This window comes from Coenobita brevimanus, chromosome 110 (assembly GCF_032717465.1).
Source record: "Coenobita brevimanus isolate Jiangsu-jjx chromosome 110, ASM3271746v2, whole genome shotgun sequence".
Lineage (NCBI taxonomy): Eukaryota > Metazoa > Arthropoda > Malacostraca > Decapoda > Coenobitidae > Coenobita > Coenobita brevimanus.
The window spans coordinates 15,116,222-15,141,246 of record NC_137063.1 but is presented as its reverse complement, the minus strand read 5'-3'; the positions used below and the strand labels follow the sequence as shown (position 1 = coordinate 15,141,246).

At 40.1% G+C, this 25,025-nt stretch overlaps 1 protein-coding gene across 1 annotated transcript in view; it reads right to left on the bottom strand.

Moving 5' to 3' along the window:
- LOC145417501 (glutamate receptor 1-like) overlaps positions 1-25,025 on the bottom strand; it is a 723,617-nt gene that overhangs the window by 36,766 nt on the left and 661,826 nt on the right. Inside the window, exons 10-11 of the mRNA XM_080286209.1 lie at positions 1,318-1,428; positions 916-1,027 (exon numbers count right to left, since the gene is read on the bottom strand). Coding sequence (XP_080142335.1) covers positions 916-1,027; positions 1,318-1,428 — 223 coding nt within the window. The remainder of the gene's footprint in view (positions 1-915; positions 1,028-1,317; positions 1,429-25,025) is intronic.

The window sequence follows — 25,025 nt, the reverse complement described above, 5'->3', positions numbered from 1 at the left end:
TCCACAATTACAATTCAGCGACGGCACCAACATTAACTGAGAGCAATAACTGGGGGTCAAATAGCGAATTATGTTGTGGGAAAGGGCAGATAAGGTGGGGATGTAAGAGGGATTACCTGAAAACTAATCGAACCTGTATCATCCTAGCCCACACAACCAAACTGCCTCACTTTACCACATTCCAGAAAATTAAGAATGTACCGTACAAAAAAGGTAACATAAATATTCCCCAACTCAGTAAAAATGCATAAATATCTATGTCTAACAAAATTCACACACACACACACACACACACACACACACACAAATCAAGTACTCATACTCAATTCCGAGGAAAGAGGCAAAGTGGTTAGCAAGGTCCTAAGCGTAGGCCTCCTAAGAATCATTCCCAGAAGTTAACTAAAGAGGTGACATAAATCTATATCATAATGATCCAACTTTTGTATGTTTGTTGGTTTGTTTGCTACCGTAACACAACAAAAACGGCGCAACGTAGCGCAATTTGTGTTAGATGAAGGTCCTGTTAAAATGCTCTAACTTGAAGAATAAAATAATTTCCAGTCCAATCGGGCCACCCGTTCCCGAGTTATGACTCATTATGGTGTTCTGATATTGAGCGGAAGCCGCCGAAGGCGGCCTTTAAGAGAGTACAGTGTAAATAATAATTAATTCTTATGAAAACACAAACATCCTACATACATCCAACAAAAAATGCAGACAAACTGATTACTCATAGCTGATTCGGAAGGAAGGAAACCAAAAAATCAGGGTGGTCCTTACCATTGCCTCCCTACTAAACATTCCCGGATATTTACCCAAAAATTTCCAGAAATACCAAATAATTAATACCTATTATTCCAGTCGCATAAATAATTTCTCAATGTCCAACAAAAGAACACACAACGGAATACTCACAATTAATTTTAAGGAAGGATGCCAGAAGGTCTGCGAGGTCCCTGGCATATCCCTCGTAACGATCATTGCCAGTGTAGTTACCGTCCTTCCTTACCATCAAGAACGGCTTTTCCTGAGAACACAGAAATTACGCCCAGTACGTTACTCCATAGATAATGGATCCACAATGCATTATCTTTCACTGGTCTACAAGGTTATGCTTGTCATCCAGGTCTCGGTCTGGTTAGAAGTCGTCAGACATAACAATCTGCTGGTTTCAGTCACAGCGGTGTGTGTGTGTGTGTGTGTGTGTGTGTGTGTGTGTGTGTGTGTGAGAGAGAGAGAGAGAGAGAGAGAGAGAGAGAGAGAGATGTTAGAGCGGTTGAAGGGAGAAAGAAACATGTGAAGAAGAGATTACCGTACCAGTATGGATGTAACGATGTAGGACCTATTAGCCATCACCCAGTCAGTCACTTGGCTCGTGTACTTCACCGCCACTGTTTCCAGCCCTCGGGTATCTGTCCACGTCCCGATCTGAAACACAAATAAGTACACCATTAATTAAATTTACTTTTCACACGACTGAGAATTTCTCCTCTTACCTCTCTCTCTCTCCTCCTCTCCAACTCATTTTTGTTCTCCCTCACGTCACCAAACCCCTTCTCCCTCTTTCGCTTACTTATCTCCTAACTTTTTCTCTCCTCCTAAACAAAACCTCCTCCTCCCTTCTCTCCTCCCCAGACTTTCCTCCCTCTCAGTCTCCTGTTTCCTAGCCTCTTCTCCCTTCGGACCAAGAAAGTGATTTTTTTTTTTTTTTTGCTACCACCCGACAATTTTATTTGGCTTTGAGGCGACCTGTCATAGTAGAGGATTTAATGGAGAATCATTTTAGAGGAAACTGGCCCGCAGATCGATTCCAATATCATAATTCGGCCAGCCGATTCATGAAAGGCTGTTCTTGCCTTAGCTACAACCTTCAGCCCGAAGACGCTCTACACCAGTGTTCCTTAATCTTTCCCGGCTGCGCTCAACATTCTGGAATTGTGGCAAGCTCGGCGACCCTTGACGTTAGACGGATTAATTGCACTTGTATTATATCCAGGATATTACAGATATGGTGAAATAACACATCAGTAAAATGACATGTTTACCTTAATCTTACTTTATTATCATGACAGCCGCCCCCCCTCAAAATAATAATAATTACCTGATTCTACCTCATAATTTCGTAAGTGTGTATTTCTATATGTTCATTTCAAAAATAAAAATATGTACAAATAAACAGTGGCGCATGCATCCAGTTTACATATGTGTACTCTTTATACACACACACACACACACACACACACACACACACACACACACACACCTTGGGGGAGGCGGTGGCTCAATCGGTAGAGAGGTGGCCTGCAGTCCTTACGGACCCAGGTTCGAATCCCGGCTGGGGCAGGGAACAGTTTAAGGATTTGAATTTCATTAAATCAGGCTTTACTGATCTACCAGAAGACCCGCCGACATGTCGTAAAAATACCCCCGCTAATACCAATACACCAGTCCTGTATGAGACAGCCCTAGCATGTATTCAATATGGTCGGTGGGTGTTAGCGCCGAAGTGGTGACATGTAGAGGTGTATGGTATGTAGGAGGACTGCTGGGCCTTGATAGCAGGCTGTGAAGCCTATGCCCAGAGTCGGACACATTAAAAAAAAAGAAAAAAAAAAAATCAGACATAGCCCTATGGTTCCTATAGGTTACGGTTGTCATCCAGGTCTCGGTCTGGTTAGAAGTCGTCAGAGATAACAGTCTGCTGGTTTCAGTCACAGCTAGATACACAAATATCAGAAGACGAATCCGTTCAGTGAGCGGTAAAAATCAGTGACACAAATGGGATTATTTTGAAAATTATAATGCATACAGTATATGCCTATCGACTGTTCAGTGGTCACTAAGGCAGAGAACAACTACACGGGTTCCAGACTGATGAGAGAAGGTTCAGTCATCTTTATCTCCTCTTCAGTAAAGCCTAATCTGAATCAAAGTATAGCTTACTTGGGCACACGGTTCTTCGATGGAGTCACTGATAGACTACAGAGGAAAGTTCGGACGATCACAGCAGATCATTGTCGATCCATTCGATATGGCTTGGTGACCCAATTCTGAGTCGTGACCACAGGTTTAAGAACCACTGTTTTTTTTACACAAGTTTGCTGCTGATTCCCAGAAACGATTTTGTCATCCAGTGGATGACTTCATGTAGTAAAAGAGGTTAATCTCTTCAGTCCTGTGACATAGTTTTTATTTTGCTTATCCTATACGATTTAATATGACAGGAGAGACTTTCCGTACTAAATGGGTTAGATACTGCCTTCAGTAACCTCTTCACTGTTAGAGGTCTCCTCCCATATGAGTAAAAATACTTGGTGGACACAAGAATAAAGGAAAATACGTTTTCAGACAAAAAGGGCATGGAGTTTGCATCTAACACTCTCACAGTCAGGTGTCTCTCCAATTGAGTAAAATCGTTTGGTGGTATTAGTAAGAATTATTAAAAAAAAAAAAAAATAGCTCCTTCGTAATGAAGTGGTCAAGATACTCGGTACCATGAGTGATTACTCGTAACTTATTCTTCCTACCTCCAGATGATTTTTATTTTCAAATTGCAAGAGATTTTTCAAAATGAAGGGATAATAACTCTTTGAATCGGGCGATTTTTTTTTTTTTTATTCATTTAATCATCTTATCTCTTCGTAATTTTGTTCAGATTAGGACAGATTTTCCAATGGAAAGAGCTGGATACACTCTATTAACCCTTGTAAGGTAATCTTGATATTGTTACTATATTAGGTAACGTGGGGTCTGACAGACCCCACGCAAAAAAAAAAAAAAAAAACTTTCGTTAGAGATATTTCAAAATGCTTCAATACACAAATAAGTCAATCCCATATCTGTAAATAGGGCCAGAAAAAATAAAGTTTAATCGAAAAAATATATATTTTTTTAAAGTTTATACTAAAATGGTTAACCCTTTTGTGGTGTTCGGGTCTGTGGGACCCGTTTTCAATGTTTACTTCAGTACTGTTTTCCAAGTTATAATGACATCATCCCTATATTCGACGACTTTGGCTTATTTTTGGAGGAGAACATATTGAAAATACAGATTTTCTGTTTTCTTTATTTTGTAACCCCCCTACACATTTATATTACACAAGTGGTGTTCGGGTCCACTGGACCCATAGGTAATAAAAACGTTAAAATGTGTGTGTGTGTGTGTGTGTGTGTGTGTGTGTGTGTGTGTGTGTGTGTGTGTGTGTTTTTATGTGTCCGACTCTGGGCATAGGCTTCACAGCCTGCTATCAAGGCCCAGCAGTCCTCCTACATACCATACACCTCTACATGTCACCACTTCGGCGCTAACACCCACCGTCCATATTGAATACATGCTAGGGCTGTCTCATACAGGACTGGTGTATTGGTATTAGCGGGGGTATTTTTACGACATGTCGGCGGGTCTACTGGTAGATCAGTAAAGCCTGATTTAATGAAATTCAAATCCTTAAACTGTTCCCTGCCCCAGCCGGGATTCGAACCTGTGTGTGTGTGTGTGCTAAAAGCTAACAATAATTTCGTACTTGCAGATAAGTGACGGAAGACCACAATTGCTTTCTTGGCTCAGGTGAGCAACGCACTTCAAAATGGCAAAAACGGTCTCCGTTGAGAAGGCCCTAGAACTGATTTTCAGTGAGAGTAAAACCTTAGAAGATAGTGAAGAGGAGGAAGATGTTTCTGAATTTGAAGACCATATTTCTGTAAATTCAGAATCTGAGAGTGAATTCGAATGTGATGAAGAAATTGAATTAGAGCCACCTCCAAAACGAGCCCGTTAACAGCGTGCAAAAGATTCCGCCTATCAGCAACCCACTTCGGCAACATCCTGTTAACAGACACAGCAAGCGCAACAAGTCAGAGAATCTACCCATCAGCATCCCACCCCAGGAACATCCAATCAACAGACAACCCATCACCTAACTGCCACTGGAGAAATACTGAAGTCCAAAAATGGTGATATTGAATGGGATACTATTCCAAAGCCAGAGCCTCCACGTAGAGCTGCCAATGTGATAAAGATGAAACCAGGACCCACACGGATGGCAGTTTCACATGTGCAAGATCTCATGTCCTCTTTTGAGCTGTTCATTTCATATGACATCCAAAAAATCGTACTTCATTTCACCAATTTAGAGGGAAGGCGTGTCTTCAAGGAGGAGTGGAAAGAGATGGACCAAACTGGTTTACATGCATACTTTGGACTCCTTATCCTTGCTGGAGTTTTCAGGTCTAAAGGTGAATATACCAAGTCGTTGTGGGATGCAGAAACTGGTCGAGATATTTTACATGGTACAATGTCTCTGGAATACTTTCATATTATTTCAAGAACAATTCGCTTTGATGACAGAGAGGACAGACCAGCTCGGCGGCGAAAGGACAAGCTAGCTGCCATCAGAACACTGGGAAAAGTGGGTGCAATGTCTTCCATTTTTTTACAACCCTGGTGCTAACCTCACTGTTGATGAGCAGCTGATGCCGTTTAGAGGCCGCTGCCCTTTTCGACAATACATGCCATCAAAACCTGCTAAATATGGCATAAAAATCTGGGCTGCCTGTGATGCTGTTTCATCCTATGCATGGAACCTCCAGGTGTATATTGGAAAGCCAGAGGGACGAGCCCCCGAGAAGAATCAAGGAATGAGAGTTGTCCTGGACATGGCAACAGGACTCAGTGGACACTGTCACGAATCAAATTCGCGACATTTCCCTTTTGTGAGAAGCCACGAACTATTAGTGGAAAACTCACTGTGTATCGTTCAGTTAACCGCTCATTTGGACGGAAGCTTTGTCAAATCAATTTTTCATTGTCATACGTGATCGTCTTTGTGTGAGACATTAGTGCTTCCACTGAGCGATTTGTTTTGGGCGCGTTTCGCTCACTCGACCGTTAAAAAATGCGGCCTAGTGCTCCCCTTTTCTTTCCCACGACTTACTCAGTCCAGTTTTTGCTGTGACGGAGAGAGGTCCTGTGCTCCAGCAGTGTGAGAGGTCGCTAGTACCCAGACTCCACTAGACCACAGGAATCTCCAGTGCTCCCACCTTGGTGATACACAGCATTCATCGACCAGTATTTCCTTTTTGTATTTTCCTAGTCTTAAGAGTTTAATTAAGGTGTTTTTCCTAGGCGTAAGAATTTAGCTCGAGTGAGTGAGTGAGTGCGATCTCATTAATTTGATTTGAAATGTAATGTTAAATTTATTTTTGTAATCAATAAATTTAACAGTTCTTTTTCTTGAGCTTAATGTAAAGCAAACTCTTGTTTCATTTCTCCATAATTAAGCTTATTTTCCATATAGCTCCTAGCTTGCATAAACGTTTGCATTCATAACTGGTATTTAGGCCAGTCTTGTGTATTAAGCTTAAAATCCGTTGTGCCACCTAGGAGTTAAGCATCAGCAAGAACCTGATATTATTAGTATTAGTTATTTATTGTCAGGGGTGAAGAAACTTTCTCCAGAGGCTAACAGTACTAATGAACAGCAATTGAGTGATTAGTCTCTGCTGTGTACTGTTGAGAAAGTTTATAAATTCTCGTTCTTAGAGAATCGTGCGAAACAAGCCAGCGTAAAGTAATCGTTGCTTGATTTAGCAAGACAGTTCATTGTCTGCTCTTCAATATTATGGAATATTATTATCAATTAAATAATATTTAAGCATTTATTTTAAAAACCCCGTGATATTTTTAAAAACCCCGTGACAGACACAACATCACTTGTGATAACTTCTTCACTTCGCACAAGCTGGGACAGGAGCTTCTAAAGAGGAAGTTGACTATGGCAGGAACAGTAAGGAAAAGCAAGCCAGAACTCCCACCACAATTGTTGACTACAAAGAACAGGCCTGTAAAATCTTCCAAGTTTGTGTTTACATCCGACATGTCCTTGGTGTCCTATGTGCCCAAGAAAGGTAAAAATGTTGTACTCATGAGTATACTGCACAGAGATGGAAAACTGTGTGGCCAGGAACATCACAAACCAGAAATCATCATGGATTATAATGCATCAAAAGGTGGTGTTGACAATTTGGATAAGCTGGTAACTGGCTACAGCTGCAAAAGGAGAACCCTACGCTGGCCACTCGCAATATTTTACCATATAATTGACATATCAGCGTACAATGCATTTGTAATTTGGAGAGAGATAAATCCACAGTGGAAAAGAGGAAAGCTCCAAAAACGACGACTCTTCCTCGAGGAACTTGGAAAATCCTTGGTAAAGCCTCACATCCAAAACAGGCAACATATTCCAAGAACCCCAGCCTCCGCAGCTATTGTGAGACGGATTCAAGAGGAGGATGCTGAAGACAATGCTGCACAACATTCTGCTCAACCTGAGGTAGGTGATAGGCATTGTTATATATATTAGTATAAATACCTTATACTGACAAAGTGTATTATTTGTGAATTTTATAAAAATCTTATGCTCACAAACTGTAGTATTTGTGAATATAGAATGATTCTTTTATATATGATTGAATTGTTTCAATTTTTCTAGGTTGTGGCCAGTAGCAAGAAGAAGAAACGCTGTGAGGTGTGCGGACCTAAGACGGACAGAAAGACACAGTATACATGTATCAAGTGCAGGAAGTACATCTGCAACACTCATACAGTAAAACTCTGCCCTTCATGCGGTGTATAAGGTGAAATATAGAGAATTTGTTCAATGGACCAATGTGCTGAGATGAGTGACTTACAAAGTATAATATTAGAATAAATGTTTAGGTTGTGTTGAATTACATAAATCATTGATTTTCATGAAAAAGAGCATAAAGTGTAAGGCTATCAAGTGCTAGACATTACTTATGGAAAATAAATACAGTAAAACATTATCCAACATTCGGTGTACAGTACATCCTCAAATATACAGACTTTGTTGATTTTTACAAATGATTTATTAGAGTGTTATTGAAACCGAATTTTAGTATTCGATGTTTTTGTTGAGTTAGAATTACACAGTTTAGTTCCTTTTCTGGAAGAGAAGCACAAGGTATAAGTTATTCAAGTGGAAAATACATGCGGTAGGCATTGCACCTCATGCAGTAAATAACGCGCCATGTATATTATTCAAATCAGCTGATATGATGAAGAGAGTGTTATAGCCAATATGTTTTGCTAAATGCAATTTATGTTCAGTGGATTTTCATAATTATAATTATGAGCTCATTTATGCATGCTGGATCATTACTACATCACGATTTGTTAATAAAACAAATTCTCAACAATGCATATGTTTTTATTTTCCTATTTATTAGTTTTGTCTTTGGAAAATTATATACCAACGACTAAAGTTATAGCAAATGACCCCAAATATCCTTTTAAACTGTATTTGGACGTGTAATACTTGTATTAAAAGTAATAACTCATAAAATAGTAGGTGGGTCCACCAGACCCAGGAACACTACCAGTGTAACAGTAACATGAACATAACACAAGTGTTAAATTTTAGGTATAAAAATTTTAAAATTAAATCTTGCAAAATTGGAAAGTAATATCGTGATTCCTTTGGTGGTCTGCAGCAGACCGATGTTGGGACCCTCTGTATACAAAAGGAGAAAGACAGCAAATTGAAATAAAAAAAATCACAAGAGGGCTCAACTGAGGTTACATTATAGGTAATCTGGGGTCTAACATACCCCAATGGCTCTATAGAGCAAAATCAGAGCCAGGTACAGCTATGACCCCATCATCCCCATGAAGAGCATCACTAGGCAGGAAGGTAATGAGACGGACAGATCTGTAGACCTTATGATCATATTTTTAAAAATTAAATTTCGGGGACTGGGGCCTCTGAGACCCCACATTACCTATCTAGAGTTAACCCCTTTACTGCCAGAGCCTGTGTTAAGTTGAAGGAAACCGTCTGGTAGCAGCAATATTAACGGCCAAAAGGACCCCTTCGCTACGGGAGGTTCCCCACACACTTCACGATCCAGTAGTGAAATGGATCAAAGGACCATATTTTCGTTGGCTTACAAGGCTCCACTTCCTCCTTATCTCTTGAAAGTACGATGATGGGTTGCAGTAGAAAGGCAGCTTCAGCCTACAGTCCACCGAGTTCACATCCAGATGAACCAGGGGCCACAAAACAGCATACAATAGCTTGTAGCTTCTTGAAAGAGTTGAGTTTCTATGAGCTTGATTTTTTACAACTGTTGGTAAAAATGTTTTTCCTCAAAAATAATAATATTTGTAGTACTCTCGGAGTCTTCTGAGTATAGTTATTCCCTGTATTCTGATAGTTGTAGTTTTCTATGTAATCCTTGCTGTCTCCAAATGATTCCAATAAGATCCAGAGCGCAAGAGTATTGAAGTAATTAATGAAAGGTACAAAGAGATACAAAGGAGTACAAAAGAATGCAAACAGCAACAGACCTGTTGGTTCTTCCGCGACTGTTTGTTATAGGAAGGTTATAACTAAAAAGCCTATTCCATGAGTTACAGTCAGGGATAGAAAAGGAAGAAGTATATTAAACTCCTCAGTTCCAAACAGTCTCTCTCAGTGTGCATTAAATCGTCTGGGTATATCAAGAAATAATGAACAGCAAGTTGTCAGGTTCTAGTGCCTATCTCTGGCCGAAATATAATGCTAGGTAAATACTGGGTAGCTTGACTTCTAGGCACTATGGTTTTTGTCATTTCGGCATATCTTAATTCGTAATACTCTATTGTACAGGATCTTCCGGGGATAGGTGCTAGAATATTCAGGTGGTTATTCTTGGGTTGACGTGGTAATAAATACTATATCCGTATCAACAGTGAACCAATTCTCATGAGTTATAATTAGTTACGACACCATGGAAGAACTTGGTTTCCTCATTACCCACCTATTATTAGTAGTACCTGGAACGCCGGAACAGGTGAGACCTGAATTCACTTCATTATTTTTACATAAAAATTACCGAAAAATAACCTCCTATAGGGCCTCACACATTTCAGGGATATCCTGTACTGTACCCTGTGGAGCTAGCACTGAGCTCGTGAATAGGAGAATTATGCAGCACGCTGTGTTGGCCAAGAGGGACACCTACTCGTTGACAAGACCAAGCAACATGTTGGTCGTGGAAACAAGGGATGCTGCTAAGGCTCGTATTTATCAAAAGTCTTAACTTTCTCAGGTTTCTCTCACTCACCCTCAGAAGAGTAAAATCGTCTAACGAACTGAAAGTGAATATAGTTTTGTGTTTTTCCGACAGTGAGATGATTAATGGTGGCTTTTTCTGAGTCACTCTTAAAAAATAAAGTCGTCTGGCATTTCCTGATTTGAAGACTAGGGTTGTTCCAACAAAAAATAAACAAATATCCACAAAAAAAAACTCCATAGCAGTGTTCAGATATCAAAGAACGTTATTTTTTCCTCTTTTCAGTATATAATCTTAAGTAACTCTCCTTTGGTTGTGAGGTATATGAATGGAACCGAAAAGTACCAGTATAATCAAGCAGTCTTGTAATACACAGCTTAAGTTAAAGCAACTCTGCATCAGTGTATGATGAACATACGACTACACTAGGACAGGGCGTTTGCACCTTGGGAAAGTTTTTTTTTTTTTTTCTTACAGAGTATAAAAGGTTGTGGTGATGATAATGATGATGATGATAATCATGATAATGATGATGATGATGATGATGACGATGATGATGAGAGGGAGGAGGAGTAGGAGGAAAAATGGGAGCAAGAGGAGGAGGATGAGAACACTAAGTGTAAATAGGAGTGAAAGAAGACCAAGAAAAGCGAGAAACAGATAAAATGGGACTGCGTATTGTCTCTCTCTCTCTCTCTCTCTCTCTCTCTCTCTCTATGTGTGTGTGTGTGTGTGTGTGTGTGTGTGTGTGTGTGTGTGTGTGTGTGTCCAATAATTAGTGCATTAACCCTGAGTGCCAAATCATTTGTACAAAAACAAACACACAGTAACACCAACAACAAATCAGTGATGAGTAAATAATAAATAATGAAAAGCTAACGCTATTAAGGAACCTGGGAATGAAGAATAGCATAGGACAATGAGAAAGAAGAAAAATTCTGGAACAAATCAACATTAGGTATATATATAACGAACTGCAGTTAAAATAAGTAATATGATAAAGAAATACGAAGGATAAACAATACTGTACTAGGAGAAATCAGATAAGTTAACGACTGGTATGAAACAAATAATAATAATTACACGACAAAAAATATTAGTAACCACAAAACTCATACAAATACGAGTATTAGTGTTAGTGGAAAACGCCAAACATTATGAAAAAAAAAAAAAAGTAAATAAAAACCAGGCAATGACCATCGCCAAGAACAGTCGGCTAAAAACAAATATGTTTAGGAAATAAACACGATGATAATATTCACAGCAAGGACCTCCGATAGCCAGAAAAAAATAAAACAAACACACGAGGCAAGAAAACTACACAGAAAAGGGGACAGAAAAAATATATATATATATATATATATATATATATATATATATATATATATATATATATATATATATATATATATATATATATATTCGTCAGAGTAAAAATAATGTGTGACAAATGATTCTGATAAGTGAAAAATAGGAATTAAAACGGACGAAATATATCTAATATAACGACTATAACAGTGAACAGAAAAAATATTAAAACATCAAAGGAATATCTAAAACCGTCATGAAAATAGTGCCCATACCGATGAAATGCAAATACATAACTAATTAAAAGAATAAAATATACAGTAAAGAAAAGAAAGCACTCACAGAGAGCATACCTCCGCCAATGCCATTGTCACACCCTTAAAGGCATATCTTCACCACTTTGGGATTTTGTTTTTGTAAAACATGTGGTACCTTGTCTTCCTTTGAAGATGCTGGCCAGGCCGTCCAGGTATGTGAAGTGTTTGCCTAGGCCTATTGTGTGAAGTAAGTGTGCTCCCTCTTGTTTTCCCATTGTGGGATTTATTTGCGTTTTTAGTCCATCAGACCTATCGTATGCTGTGAACGACACACGATTTTAGGACTTAGCGTATGCTCTACAAGTAAACTACTATAGGAGTGTGCCATTATTTTGTTGGAAATATATGTGTATGACTGTTTTTTTGTTATGTATCTTATGTTATTATATATTATATATATTATTTACATTATATATTATAGAAATAATATATATATACTACATATATTACACTTTATATTATACTTTATGTACTATATTATTTTATTGGGTTTTTCCTATTTTTTTTTTATTTTTTTTGCTGATTATAAGTAATATTATATAAAGACTAAGATAAAAGTGGAACAAAAGACTAAAGTGAAGACTAAAGTGAATATAAAGAATATATCGAAGGCAAAGGACAAAGGAAAAGGAAAAGGAAAGACACTGCTGTCAGACATAGAACTAGAGACTCTTGTGAACACCAGTGCATCAAGTGTGACCTCTCAGTGTGTCTCAGCCACAGCTAAACCCTGTGTACCGATTGTGAGGGGATGTAGGTCAGTAAAAGAAAACTAAACATTGTGTCTTATATTATCGTCATATTATCGTCATATAAAGTATCAGTCCTCATCATTTGGGTCTTAAAATCATAGTTTAGTGTCAAACGAAATTTACAAAGTCATTAGGGTGTATATACAGGGAACCATAACGTCATAAAAAATTTGTATAGTGAAAATTTTCCTTTTTTTTTTTTTTTTTTTTTTTTTTTTTTTAGCCCTTTTCAGGGTGTCTTCCCACAGTGACCCTCATGAGCCAGAAGTGTGAGCCACTTACAGGATACGGCCACGGGACCTGAGAAGCAGCATATATAATCTCAGATCTTAAATCCTCATACGGGCCGAGTAATTAATTTTTTATTCAGTAACGTCAAAAAAAAGGCAATTTTGGTTAGGTTCCTTTAGTCACCCATAAAACATTTTTATTTTTCAATAATTACTAAAGTAAGTATATCACAGGAAAGTAGAAGAGTTGTTCTTTCTTTTCATGGCCAGAAACCCAATAAAAATTGATTACAACCATGTGTTTTGATTTTTCAAAAAAGGAGTTGGTTACACTCAACGTATGTCATGCAAGACAGGTCCAACAACGTATGCCTTTGAGTGTTTAAAAAGGATCCGGATCCGGATCCGTGGATATAACATACGGCTCCGGATCCGCCCCAAAATTTGATAGTGAAATTTCTTCGTTGGCCCATGGCCCACCCTTCCACAAAATTCATCTTAACCCGTTGATAACTTTATGAGTAAAGTTGCTAACAGACAGACAAACAAGCAAACCAACGCCGGTAGAAAAATAACCTCCTTTGGCGGAGGTAACAACAGTCGTTCTTACACTAAAGCCTGGTGAGTGACACTAAGCGCAAAGAAAATCATGCACAATAATACGAAGGAAAACGGCAAACAAAAAACGACAAACACACACAAAAAAGAAAAAAAAATGGTAAAGAAGACTTAAAACACAAGTCCGCTTTAACTGATACCCTCTGATTGTAACCCATTAGATTTTGGGTGAACGCAACGGAGTGCAACGACTGAAACTCCCGGGGTAAAAATCTCTCTCTCTCTCTCTCTCTCTCTCTCTCTCTCTCTCTCACAGCCAAACGTCCAACAAAAACGTCCCAAAACCAGTCAGTATAAAACTAAAGCCATATGAAGAGCAGCGATGAATCATGAATGGCCACGAGAGAGAGAGAATCCCAGAAGGTAAATGGTCTAATTTTAACCCACTGAATCCGCTGGTCTTTTGTATTGAATTTTTAATACTCAGATGATTTTTTTTTCTTGCCATAATGAACTATAACAGTAAAGGAGTTCATAAAGACAACAACTAACTTTTGCAGGTCAAAAAACTTTTCCTAAACTGAACCAGAATGTATGAAGGTATGTTGAAAAAAAAAAAAAAAAATCACCGTAATGAACGGTTTGGTGAGCCTTTAAATGAATTTAGGACGACCGAGTTTTTAAAAACAAGGGATTGTGTACAAGTGATTGAGTTTTAACGGTGAGGTGTGTGAGTGAATGAACTCGAGGAACAGGTATATGTTGTATGAATGAATGAGCTTAAAAAATAGATGAGTATGAGTGAATGCGCTTAGAAGCAGGGTGTGCATGAATCAATGAGTTGTAGTTTTAGGTGATTGTGTATGTCTGAATGAATGGTTGGATGTGTCTGAAAGAATGGGCTCCAACGACTAGGGGATGTGAATAAATGACTAAGCTCTGATGGCAGGTGGATGTCAGTGATGAACGAATAGATGGATGAGTATGAGTTAGTGCGCTCTACATTAGTGGATGTATGGCTGAATGAATCAGTGGGTTTGAGTGAGTGAATGAGCTCTAAAGTTTGGTGGATGTGTTTATGAGTGAATGAATGAGTGGGTGTGAATCATTGTATGTATAGGTGGAAGTGTATGACTGAATGAGCTCTAAAGATGAACAGATCTGTGTGATTAAATGAATAGGTAGATATGTATGAGTAAATGATCTTTGAGGTTCGGTGGATATAAATGAATGAATAAGTTTTAAGGATAGACAGATCTGTTTGAGTGAATGAATATGTGGTTGTGTATAAGCACATGAGCTCTGATAGATGTACTAAGTGAAGGATATCCAAGGACAATTGTAAGAGTCAATAAATGGGGAAATGTGTATGAATAAAAGGAGAATATATATAATAATAATAATCTGTGATCGGTGGGGACGCCCATCATCCACTCACTCATTGTAGTGGTATTCAATTTCGGGTAACTTTACACTGAGTGACAAACTAAATCATTTCCTGTAAACCTGGGAATCATTTAATGTGCTGGGTGGTAACCTTATGACCAACCTACCCGCGTTCCCTACTTGTTAACAAGTGGCTTGGCGGAGGGTTAATGCCCCTCCCTGGAAAACGACTATTAAAATCCATACAAGAAGCCTCGAATTAGGACTGACCAACAGCTGACGACCACGGACAGGACAAAGAACATGGAATGTAAGGGGTGCGAATGATGAGGTGAAAGAGAGACTGTCCGGATACTTGAGGGTGCAAAATGGATATATGTGGATTAACTGAGACTAAATGGTAAGATGAGAGTGTGAGAGAGTGGGAGTATGGATGGGATATATGCACGGGAGTAGGTGAAAATGAGAGCAAAAAAGGGTGTATGTATTGTGCGCAAGAGATGGAAGGAAATTATAAGAGAGTATGGATCAGCTGGTTCAAGGATTGTGTGGGAAAGATTTAAGATGGGAATACAAACCTGGACAACTGCGTGTGTGTATGTGCCAACGCAAGACCGTGCAAACTGAGTGAAAAAAGTTCTGGGCAAATGTCGAAGCTGCATAGAAAAGTTTGAGAGGAATGAGAGAGTGTTTTTGATTGGAGATATGAATGGAAAAGTAGGGAATGTGAACGTGGTTGGAGTATTTGGTGACTGGGATGTGCCTACAGAAAGTATGAGATTGGCAAAGTTCTAGTGGACATTTCTTTGGGGAGAGGGTTGGTGATATCCTGTAACCTCTTTAGGCACAAAATGATCCACAGTTATACATGGTAAGTGATGAGAAAGGTGGGTGGTGAACTAAATGAACGGAAGGCAATGACTGATTATATGTGTGTGTGGATGACAGAATGAGAAGGTAAGTAACGGAGGCAAAAGCATTCAGAGGCTGGGGAAGTGAGTTTTCTGACCACCACTTGGTGGTGGCGAAATTCAAGGTTCAAGTACAATGGAGGAATAGAAAGAGGTAGAAAGGTTGCACGAGGAAGGAAAAAAGGCAGAACATAAGAGAGAAATGGAGGAGTGATTGGGTAAATATGATTTGGAGCAGATGGGGGAGATGGAAGGTGTGTACAAGATATACACAGACGAAATCAGTGCAGCTTGGAAGGTGGTGTGTGGGGTGATGAGAAGACGAATGGGGATGCGAGGAGCAGCATGGTGGAATGAAAAAGTGAAGCAAGCTGTGGTGCATAAGAAACCATATAGTGAGTGGATGGTAAGAAGAGACATGGAGGAAGTTGAGAAACGGAAGAAAGAGTTCTATACAGAGAAGAAGAGTGAGGTGAAATGCTTGGCAAGAGAGGGTAAGAAGAGGGTGGATGAGGAATTTGGAAGGAATTTGAGTGCAAAGTGGAGAGAATGTAAGAAAATATTCTGGAAGGAGGTAAAGAGATTTAGATACGGCGATAACGAAGTTATTAGGGAAGTGAAAGATAAAAATGGTAGATGACTGTGGAATGGGAGAATAATTGAGTAGATGGAGAGAACAATTTCAGGAACTGTTAAACATAGAGAATTAAAGTTAATGCGAGTATAAGTGGTTGGGGAATGGCTGGGAGAAGGACAGTGGTGAGAAGGGAGGAAGAGATAAGTAGGATGGAAGTAGTGAAAGCAATATAGAAAGTCAAAATGGGGAATGCCCCAGGAACTGATGGAGAGTGTGGTGAAATGCTGAAGCATGGGGGACAGACAGTAGTAGAATGGATATGGAAGATGTGCAGATTGGCCTGGGAGGAAGGTTGAGTCCCGGAGGGTTGGAAGTCAGGTATAATTATTCCCTTGTACAAAGGAAAAGAGGAAAAAGAAGTGTGTGGTAATCATAGAGGTATTTGTCTTCTTAATGCAACAGGCAAAGATTATGATTAGATACTTACTGACAGAGTTTGGGAAATAACAGAGGAATTAGTTGGAGTAGAACAATGAGGATTTAGGAAAGGAAAAAGTTGTGTAGATCAGATATTCATGCTAATGTCTTATTGGAAGAGCCTCTAGAGAAGGGAAAGAAGTTGTATGCAGCCTTCATGGGTTTGGAGAAAGTATATGAGAAAGTGGAAAGATACAGAATGTGTAATATATTAAGAATATGGAGTAAATGTGAAGCTGTTAAATGCCGTGAAGAGTGTGTATGAGGGTGTCAAGACTGCAGTCCGTGTGGACAGTGAACTGAGTGAGTTTCTCTTTCTGAATGTTGGGCTGAAACAGGGATGTTCATATCTCCATGACTGTTCAGTCTGTATATGGATGGGGTTATAGAGATACATGGTAGAGCGGTTATGTTGGAGCTACCCTAATGAGAGAGGGAAGCATTAGGAAAAGTCCTGTATTGTTGTTGGCAGATGATACCGTATTATTAAATGAAGACGAAGGGGAACTTCAAAGCTTGGAGAATGAGTTTGGGAGAGTGTGTAAGAAATGGAATGTAAAGGTAAATGTTAGGACGAGTAAATGAAGTCACCTGAGAGTACAATAAGGTTGGATGATGAGGAAGTGGAAAATTTGAGTGCATTTAAATACTTGGGTAGTGTGATGAGTAAAGATGGAAGTTTGGAGGATAAAGTGCTTGAAAGGGTACAAGAAGGAAGAAAAGTTACTGGTTCTTTGAAAGCAGTGAGAAGAAATGGGGAAGTGAGCATGGAAGTACAAAAGTCGCTGCATGACAGTATTGTGATACCAACCGTAGCGCATGGAAGTGAAGCTTGGAACCTTTTGGAAGATTACAAGTCAAGAGTGAGAGCAGTGGAAATGAGTTATCTGAGAGGAGCATGTGGTGCTACACGGAAAGACAGATTGGCAAATGATGCAGTGAAGGAGCGTTGTGGTGTGGAAGTGGATGTGATAGAAAGCTTTAAGTGAAAATATACTGAGGTGGTTTGACCATGTAGAGAGGAGGGAAAGCGAGAGACTAAAGAGGAGAGTGTATGTGAGTGAGGTGGAGGGGGGAGAGGGAGGTGGAGGCCGAGAAAGAGATGAAGGGATGGAGTGGAGAGGTACATGAGAAAAAGGGATGTAAGCTGGGAGGAGGGTAGTGAAATGGCGAGGGAGAGGGAGACATGGAGGCAATTTGTTTGTGGCCACCCCTTGCAGGACTGAGGCGTCTGGCAATAGATAGACAGACAGAGAGATGTCATGAATAAATGAGCACTAAAGATTGAGCTATGTGGTGGGCTTTAGAGGTGGGCTGGGATTCAGGGGGCTTTAAGGTAGGGAGGCTTGGAATGGATCAGCATCATCCATGATATATCCTGGACATAAATAACAACGTTTAAGGAGTTAATACAGCGTCATTCCCCAATATCGTGGCTTGGGAACCAACTGAAGATAAAGCCTTGGATATTACTCTGTATAAATAAAGATCTATCCCACCCACTTTCCTCACATCTCCTTTTTGCCATTCTCTCTCTCTCTCTCTCTCTCTCTCTCTCTCTCTCTCTCTCTCTCTCTCTCTCTCTCTCTCTTGCATCATCAGTCATCATTTTGTCTACTCCTCCCTCCCTCTCTCCCCCCAACTGCTTTCTTCATGTCGCTCAGTCTTCCTTAACATACTTCTTTCTTGTCTCTCTTTGCTTTCTCATAATTTATCTTCTGTCCCTCTTATTTTCTCATCTCCTCCCTTCCCATCCCACTCTTCTTCCTCCTCTTTCCTCATCTCCCACCCTTCCAACTTCTTCCTGCCCCTCACTCCCACCGACCTTCTTCCTTCTTTCCTTCCTTCCTCCTTTCTCTCTCTCCTCCCTCTGACCCTGTTTCTTCTATAACAACCTTCCTCTCTCCCTTCCTCGTTCCTTCTTTGCATCTTTCCTCCTTCACCTCATTCTCTTTTTCGTTCCTCATCATCAGCCTTTCTCATTCATTCCCAGTTCTCTGTCTCTGTCTCTCTCTGTCTCTGTCTGTCTGTCTGTCTGTCTGTCTCTCTCTCCCTCTCTCTCTCTCTCTCTCTCTCTCTCTCTCTCTCTCTCTCTCTCTCTCTCTCTTTCCACGGTATACATATAAACAAATGCTTTTCCTTTTTGTACCTGACGAGGGTCGAAATCGAGCAGAATGTTTTAAAAAAAAAAAAAAAAAAAAAAGCCAGTCTCTATGTGGGTATAAGCTAAGCTCAGTAAAACCGTCTGGAGATAAAAACAGCAACACGAAAAACAGGGCTTCCTACGTAAGCGGTTCATGATCACAGTATATATATATATATATATATATATATATATATATATATATATATATATACTGTTGCGGCCCCGTCGCACACTGCCACAGGCTCCAACAGCAGTAGTTCAGTATTGAAAGGACGTTGCTCAGTGAGCTGTTCTTCCTATGGGCAGCCGTTCGATGTACAGCACACAAGATCAGCTGAGGCAAAAATAAACACTGGCTTCTTAAAGTTCACTGTCTTTATTTTCCAAATAATTCCACTTAATGTTTTCCAACTTCACTTCACTGTTCTCACAAGCGCTGGAGCTATACAAACTTTACTGCAATTACACTTATTACTTGACAGCACTTCACTATCATTACACTTAATGCTTGTCAACACTTCACTATTATTACACTTAAGGCTTGACAACACTTCACTGTTTTCACAAGTACCAACGATGTACAAACTTCAGTAAACACTTCACTGTTTTCACAAGTACCGAAAATATACAAACTTCATTGCATTGACACTGCACTACACTCAAACTGAACTGAAAACAGACTGAACTTTAAATAGTCTCTTCCTCATCCATGTATAAACTTGCATTGTTCGTGAATCATCTACTTCTCCACAATTCTGGAATGTGCTGGTCTTGCATCTGCCCCTTGCAACAACAGTTACCAACTAGGAGACATGACAACATGCCAGAGTTTTCCTACATTGCATGACACTGTAGCCTAAATTGTTTAGCATACTGACTTAAGTTCTATCTATCTATCTCTCTATTGCCAGACGCCTCAATCCCGTTCGGGGTGCCCACAAACAAATCGCCTCCACGTCGCCCTGTCCCCCGCCATTTCACTGACCCGCTCCCAATTCACACACCCCTCTCTCACATACCTCTCCACCCTATCCCTCCACCTCATCCTCGGCCTCCCCCTCCCTCTTCCCCCCTCCACCTCACTCACATACACTCTCTTCGTCAGTCTTTCACCTTCCATCCTCTCCACATGGCCAAACCACCTCAGTGTATTCCTCCTAACGCTTCCTATCACATCCACATCCACACCACAACGCTCCTTTATATCCTCATTTGTCAGCCTGTCTCTCAATGTGACTCCACAGGCTCCTCTTAAATAACTTACCGGTATTTCCAATGCTCTCACTCTTGACTTGTGTCCCTCCAGCAACGTCCAAGCTTCACTTCCATACGTTAGAATTGGTGTCACAAAACTGTCATGTAGTAACTTTTTCATTTCCATGCTCACTTCCCTACTTCTTATCACTGCTTTCAAGGAACCAGCAACCTTTCTTTCCTGCAGTACCCTTTCAAGCACTTCACTCTCCAAACCTCCATCCTTACTCATCACACTACCCAAGTATTTAAACGTACTCACATTTTCCAATTCCTCACCATCCAACCTCGCTGTACATTCACTGACTTCACCTCTCTCAAAGACCATCACTTTACTCTTCCCTACATTCACCTTTAGATTCCATTTCTTACACACTCTCCCAAACTCATCCACCAAGCCTTGCAGCTCCCCTTCGTCTTCACTCAACAACACAGTATCATCTGCAAACAACAGTACAGGGAGTTTCCAAACACTACCCTCTCTCACCAGGGCCACTCCAACATCCACCACCCTATCTTGTACCTCTTTTATTACCCCATCCATGTACAGATTGAACAACCATGGAGAGATGACACATCCCTGTTTCAACCCAACCTTCAAAGAGAAAAATTCACTCAGTTCACCATCCACACGCACTGCAGTCTTAGCATCATAACATATCATACTCTTCACAGCATTCAACAACTTCCCATCTACTCCATATATTCGTAATACTTTCCACAATCCTTGTCAATCGACCCTGTCATATGCTTTCTCCAAATCCATGAAAGCCACACACAACTTCTTTCCCTTATCTAGAAACTTTTCCACTAAAGATCTAAGAATGAATATCTGATCTACACAACCTCTTCCCGTCCTAAAGCCTCTCTGTTCTTCTCCAACCATTTCCTCTGTTCTTTCTCTATCTCTGTCAATAAGCATCCTATCATACATTTTTCCTATTATACTAAGAAGACAAATGCCCCTATGATTACCACACACTTCTTTTTCCCTTTTTCCTTTGTACAAGAGAATAATTATACCTGACTTCCAATCCTCTGGGACTCTACCTTCCTCCCAGGCCAATCTGCACATCTTCCACATCCATTCTACTACTATCTCTCCCCCATGCTTCAGCATTTCACCACACACTCTATCAATTCCTGGGGCGTTCCCCAATTAAACTTTCTTCATTGTTTCCACAACTTCTATCCTACTGATTTCTTCCTGTCTTCTCACCTCCTTCCTTCTCCCAGCCATTCCCCAGCCACTTATATTCGCATTACTTCCATCCTGTATGTTCAACAATTCCTTAAAGTGTTCTCTCCATCCGCTCACTTTTTCTCCCTTCTCCACTAGTATTCTACCATTTTTATCTTTCACTCCCCTGCTAACCTCACTTCCACCCTGTCTTACTCTCTTCACCTCTTTCCAGAACATTTTCTTACAGTCCCTCCACTTTACACTCAAATTCCTTCCAAATTCCACATCCACTCTCTTCTTACTCTCTCTTACTAATCTTCTCACCTCTCTCTTCCTTTCTACATATAACTCTCTCTTCCACCTCTCAACTTCTTCCACACCCCTATTTATCATCCATTCATCGTATGCTTTCTTCTTTTGTGCCACAGCCTGTCTCACCTCTTCATTCCACCACGCTGTTCCTTGCACCCCCCCTCCGTCTTCTCTTCATCCCGCACACCACATCACTGATTGCCGATGTGAAAAAGCTTGGTCCCATCATGATTGAAAAACTTTTACTATATTTAATGAGCGATCACATTTTGACCAAAAAACGTCGCTCCCGGAGCCTGGCATAGGATTTCCGTATAATTTTTTGCCCAGAGGTAGAACTTATATAAACTGTAGCAGTAGCTGTGTGTCTGTGTGTGTACTTCGGACTTGCGTTCGGAAAACCTGAGTTGCATTCCCGAAGCTGCAAATAACACGATCAATCGATTGGCCGCAAGAAATCCAAGTGACAACGTTACACTAGAACAGCACATAAACGCTAGAGCCTTCTGCAGGAGCAAGTGCAAGGGGCCCGAAGGGCCCATGAGCACTTGTATAATACACTATAGCAGTTGCCATGTGTGTGTGTGTGTGTGTGTGTGTGTGTGTGTGTGTGTGTGTGTGTGTGTGTGTGTGTGTGTGTGTATTTTGGGCAGCCGAAACTACACATTTAAATCGCGCCAAAATTGGCACGAAAATCGCAACAAAATCGCTGATGTAAAAAAAACTTGGTCCCATCACGATTGAAAACGTTTTACTATATTTAATGACCGATCACATTATGACCAAAAAAACGCTGCTCCCGGAGGCCGGCATAGGATCTCTGTAGAATTTTTTGCCCAGGGGTAGAACTAAAATAAACTGGGTTCCATTACCGAAGCTGCAAATAACACGATCAATTGGTTAGCTGCAAAAAAATTTTTGCAAGTGACAACGTTACACTAGAATAGCACATAAACGTGAGAGCCCTCCACAGGAGCAAGTGCGAGGGGTTCGAAGGGCCCACGAACACTTGTGTATATATATATATATATATATATATATATATATATATATATATATATATACAGAGAGAGAGAGAGAGAGAGAGAGAGAGAGAGAGATATGCCATCAACGGAACACACAAGGTGGGGACATATGCAACCATGTGAAAGGGTACACCATCAGCATTCGCTTTAATTGTATTCCACGGTTTGTGTTCTGACCTTACGCTTGGGGCATAGGCATCCTGAGACGAGGACGCCAGCTATACATCAAGCAAGGGTTTTTACTCATCTTCCCACTCAAATGCCTAGGCTGTTTTATTTACTTTAAGAAAAGTTCCAATATAATGGACATGATATAGCTACAAATAATTACGTCGGTACAAGAGGTATTCTCACAGTCCAGTCGTACACTCACAGTTGAATCAAGTGGTTACTGAAGTAGGAAAAAAAAAAAAAGGAAAAGGAAGAAAAGAAGAAAGCGTAGTCGTACTGAAAGATTTACCCGTGAAAAATTAGCCTTAAGTGCACTTGCCTTCATTTGGTAGTTCTTGTGGATAACAGGACTGATCATTTTCAGAAGAGGTTATAACGATAACGCCTTTATTATTAAGGTTATTCTTTTTATCTTCACTATGCCTTAACTCAGTTTAACTGAGATTTTACCTTAATGCGTCCTAGCAATCTTAACTTCAGAGAGCTCCCTGAAAATGAACAGCTCAGCAAAGGCTGCACCAAACCGGTCCAATTCGAAATCGTCTAGAAACTGCAATAAACTCATGTAGAGGTAGCAAGAATTATTAATGTAAGATTTCTGTCATCGTCTGATGGTTAATTGAAATTATTGGTAACTCTTAAACAACACACAGTGGTCTGGTTCCCTGCAACCCTCACACGTCACCTGGCTGGGAAACACTGATGCCATCATTTGCATCGTGTTGAGATATATTCAGCCATGACTCGTCACGTGATATTAGGCACTAAGGACCGTACAATTGAAACTGAGAGAGAAAGTGTGTAAAAGGTCCAGTCATTTTTGATGGTCATTTATTGAACACCTATAATCGACAATGACCAGCCTGCATCCCAAATTATAGAGTTTAGCCAGGCACGTTACAGAAAGGTCAGGCATACTATAGCTAAAATCAAGTGCTTAAAACATCAGCGTAAAAGAAATCTAGACTTCAGACTTCCGTGCTTTGTTTTGGTAATAAGGCCGTACTACCCGATACCAGTTTTGAAACTTTGGGATATTTCACTTGTATCTGGTGTTTTAGAATCAAAAAGGATTATTTCATGACACGTTGGTGGAGGCACAGTACACAGAAGAGTGGTTAACGTGGTGAATGTAAAGTTCAAACCCACGGCCACTCCAGCAACAGCCACTACAGAACCTTGCTCATTATTCTTTCTGCTCACGCATTGCCATTTCTGTTCCTCATTCTCCCTTTCTCCTCTGTACATATTCTTTTTAGAGTTTTATACAGTATAGGGTACACATTTACATACAGTACCAGCCAAGATCGAAGCGAACTCACTTCTCGAGTCACACCAGCACTACCTTGCTCCAGGCAGCTGCTATGTGCCCTATTTGCCAAAATCTTTCCTTTACACTTAATCACCCAATAACAAAGTTTAATGTCTCTAATTCATAACTCAGTACAGCAATCTCCATAAATCAAGACTCATATATGATCACTGAATGGAGACAAAATAACATTGTCTCATTTAATGCTACGAAAACCAAATAGCCTATATACAGTTTACTAATAGGCAGATATTGCCTGATTCCCGTATTATCTTCGATGCTTCTAATAGTCCTATCTCCTAAAGGATTGAAATTTTTTGTGCTTCACTTAACAACGCCCTCACCTGAACCTCTCATGTTAGCTCACTTCCTGAAACTGCTTCAGAGAAACTTGAATTATTGTACAGGACCCATAACATCTTCAACTTCAGAACAAAGCTGTTAGAATCACTAATAACCCTACAGTTACAAATGAACTACCTCTCCTACAAGTAAGAAGGAATGTTCCCTCTCTTGCATTACATTACAGATACTTTTATGGCACATGCTCAGACGAAGTTGCATCCATTGTGCCACCTCTCCACGCCTTCCCCCGCGATACCCGGGCATCTGCTAGTGCTCAAGACTGAACTGTCACACTGCCATACTGCAGAACTTCAGCCTGTCAGAATTCATTTATTCTCGAAATGCATCTCTTTGGAACTCACTTCCCCGGAGTGGTTTCCCCCGTACTTCAACCTATGGCTGTTGATTTTTTTTCCTTTTTTTACGGAATGGAGGACACCTGCAAGCAGGTGTATGGATTATTTTTAATTCGATTGTTTTTCCTTTCTCTCTTCTGGTATTGTAAAAAAAAAAAAAAATTATAGTTCCTTACATTAAAAAAAAAAAAAATCCAGGCAGTGAGATTTGCAACTAGCTTCCAACCAAGCTCATTATTTCATCCACTCCAGCAGTACCTTCTCCCACCCACTCCTGTTTACTCTCGCTTCATCATTTCTTACAGCACCTGAGGCCTCGTGCTCACAG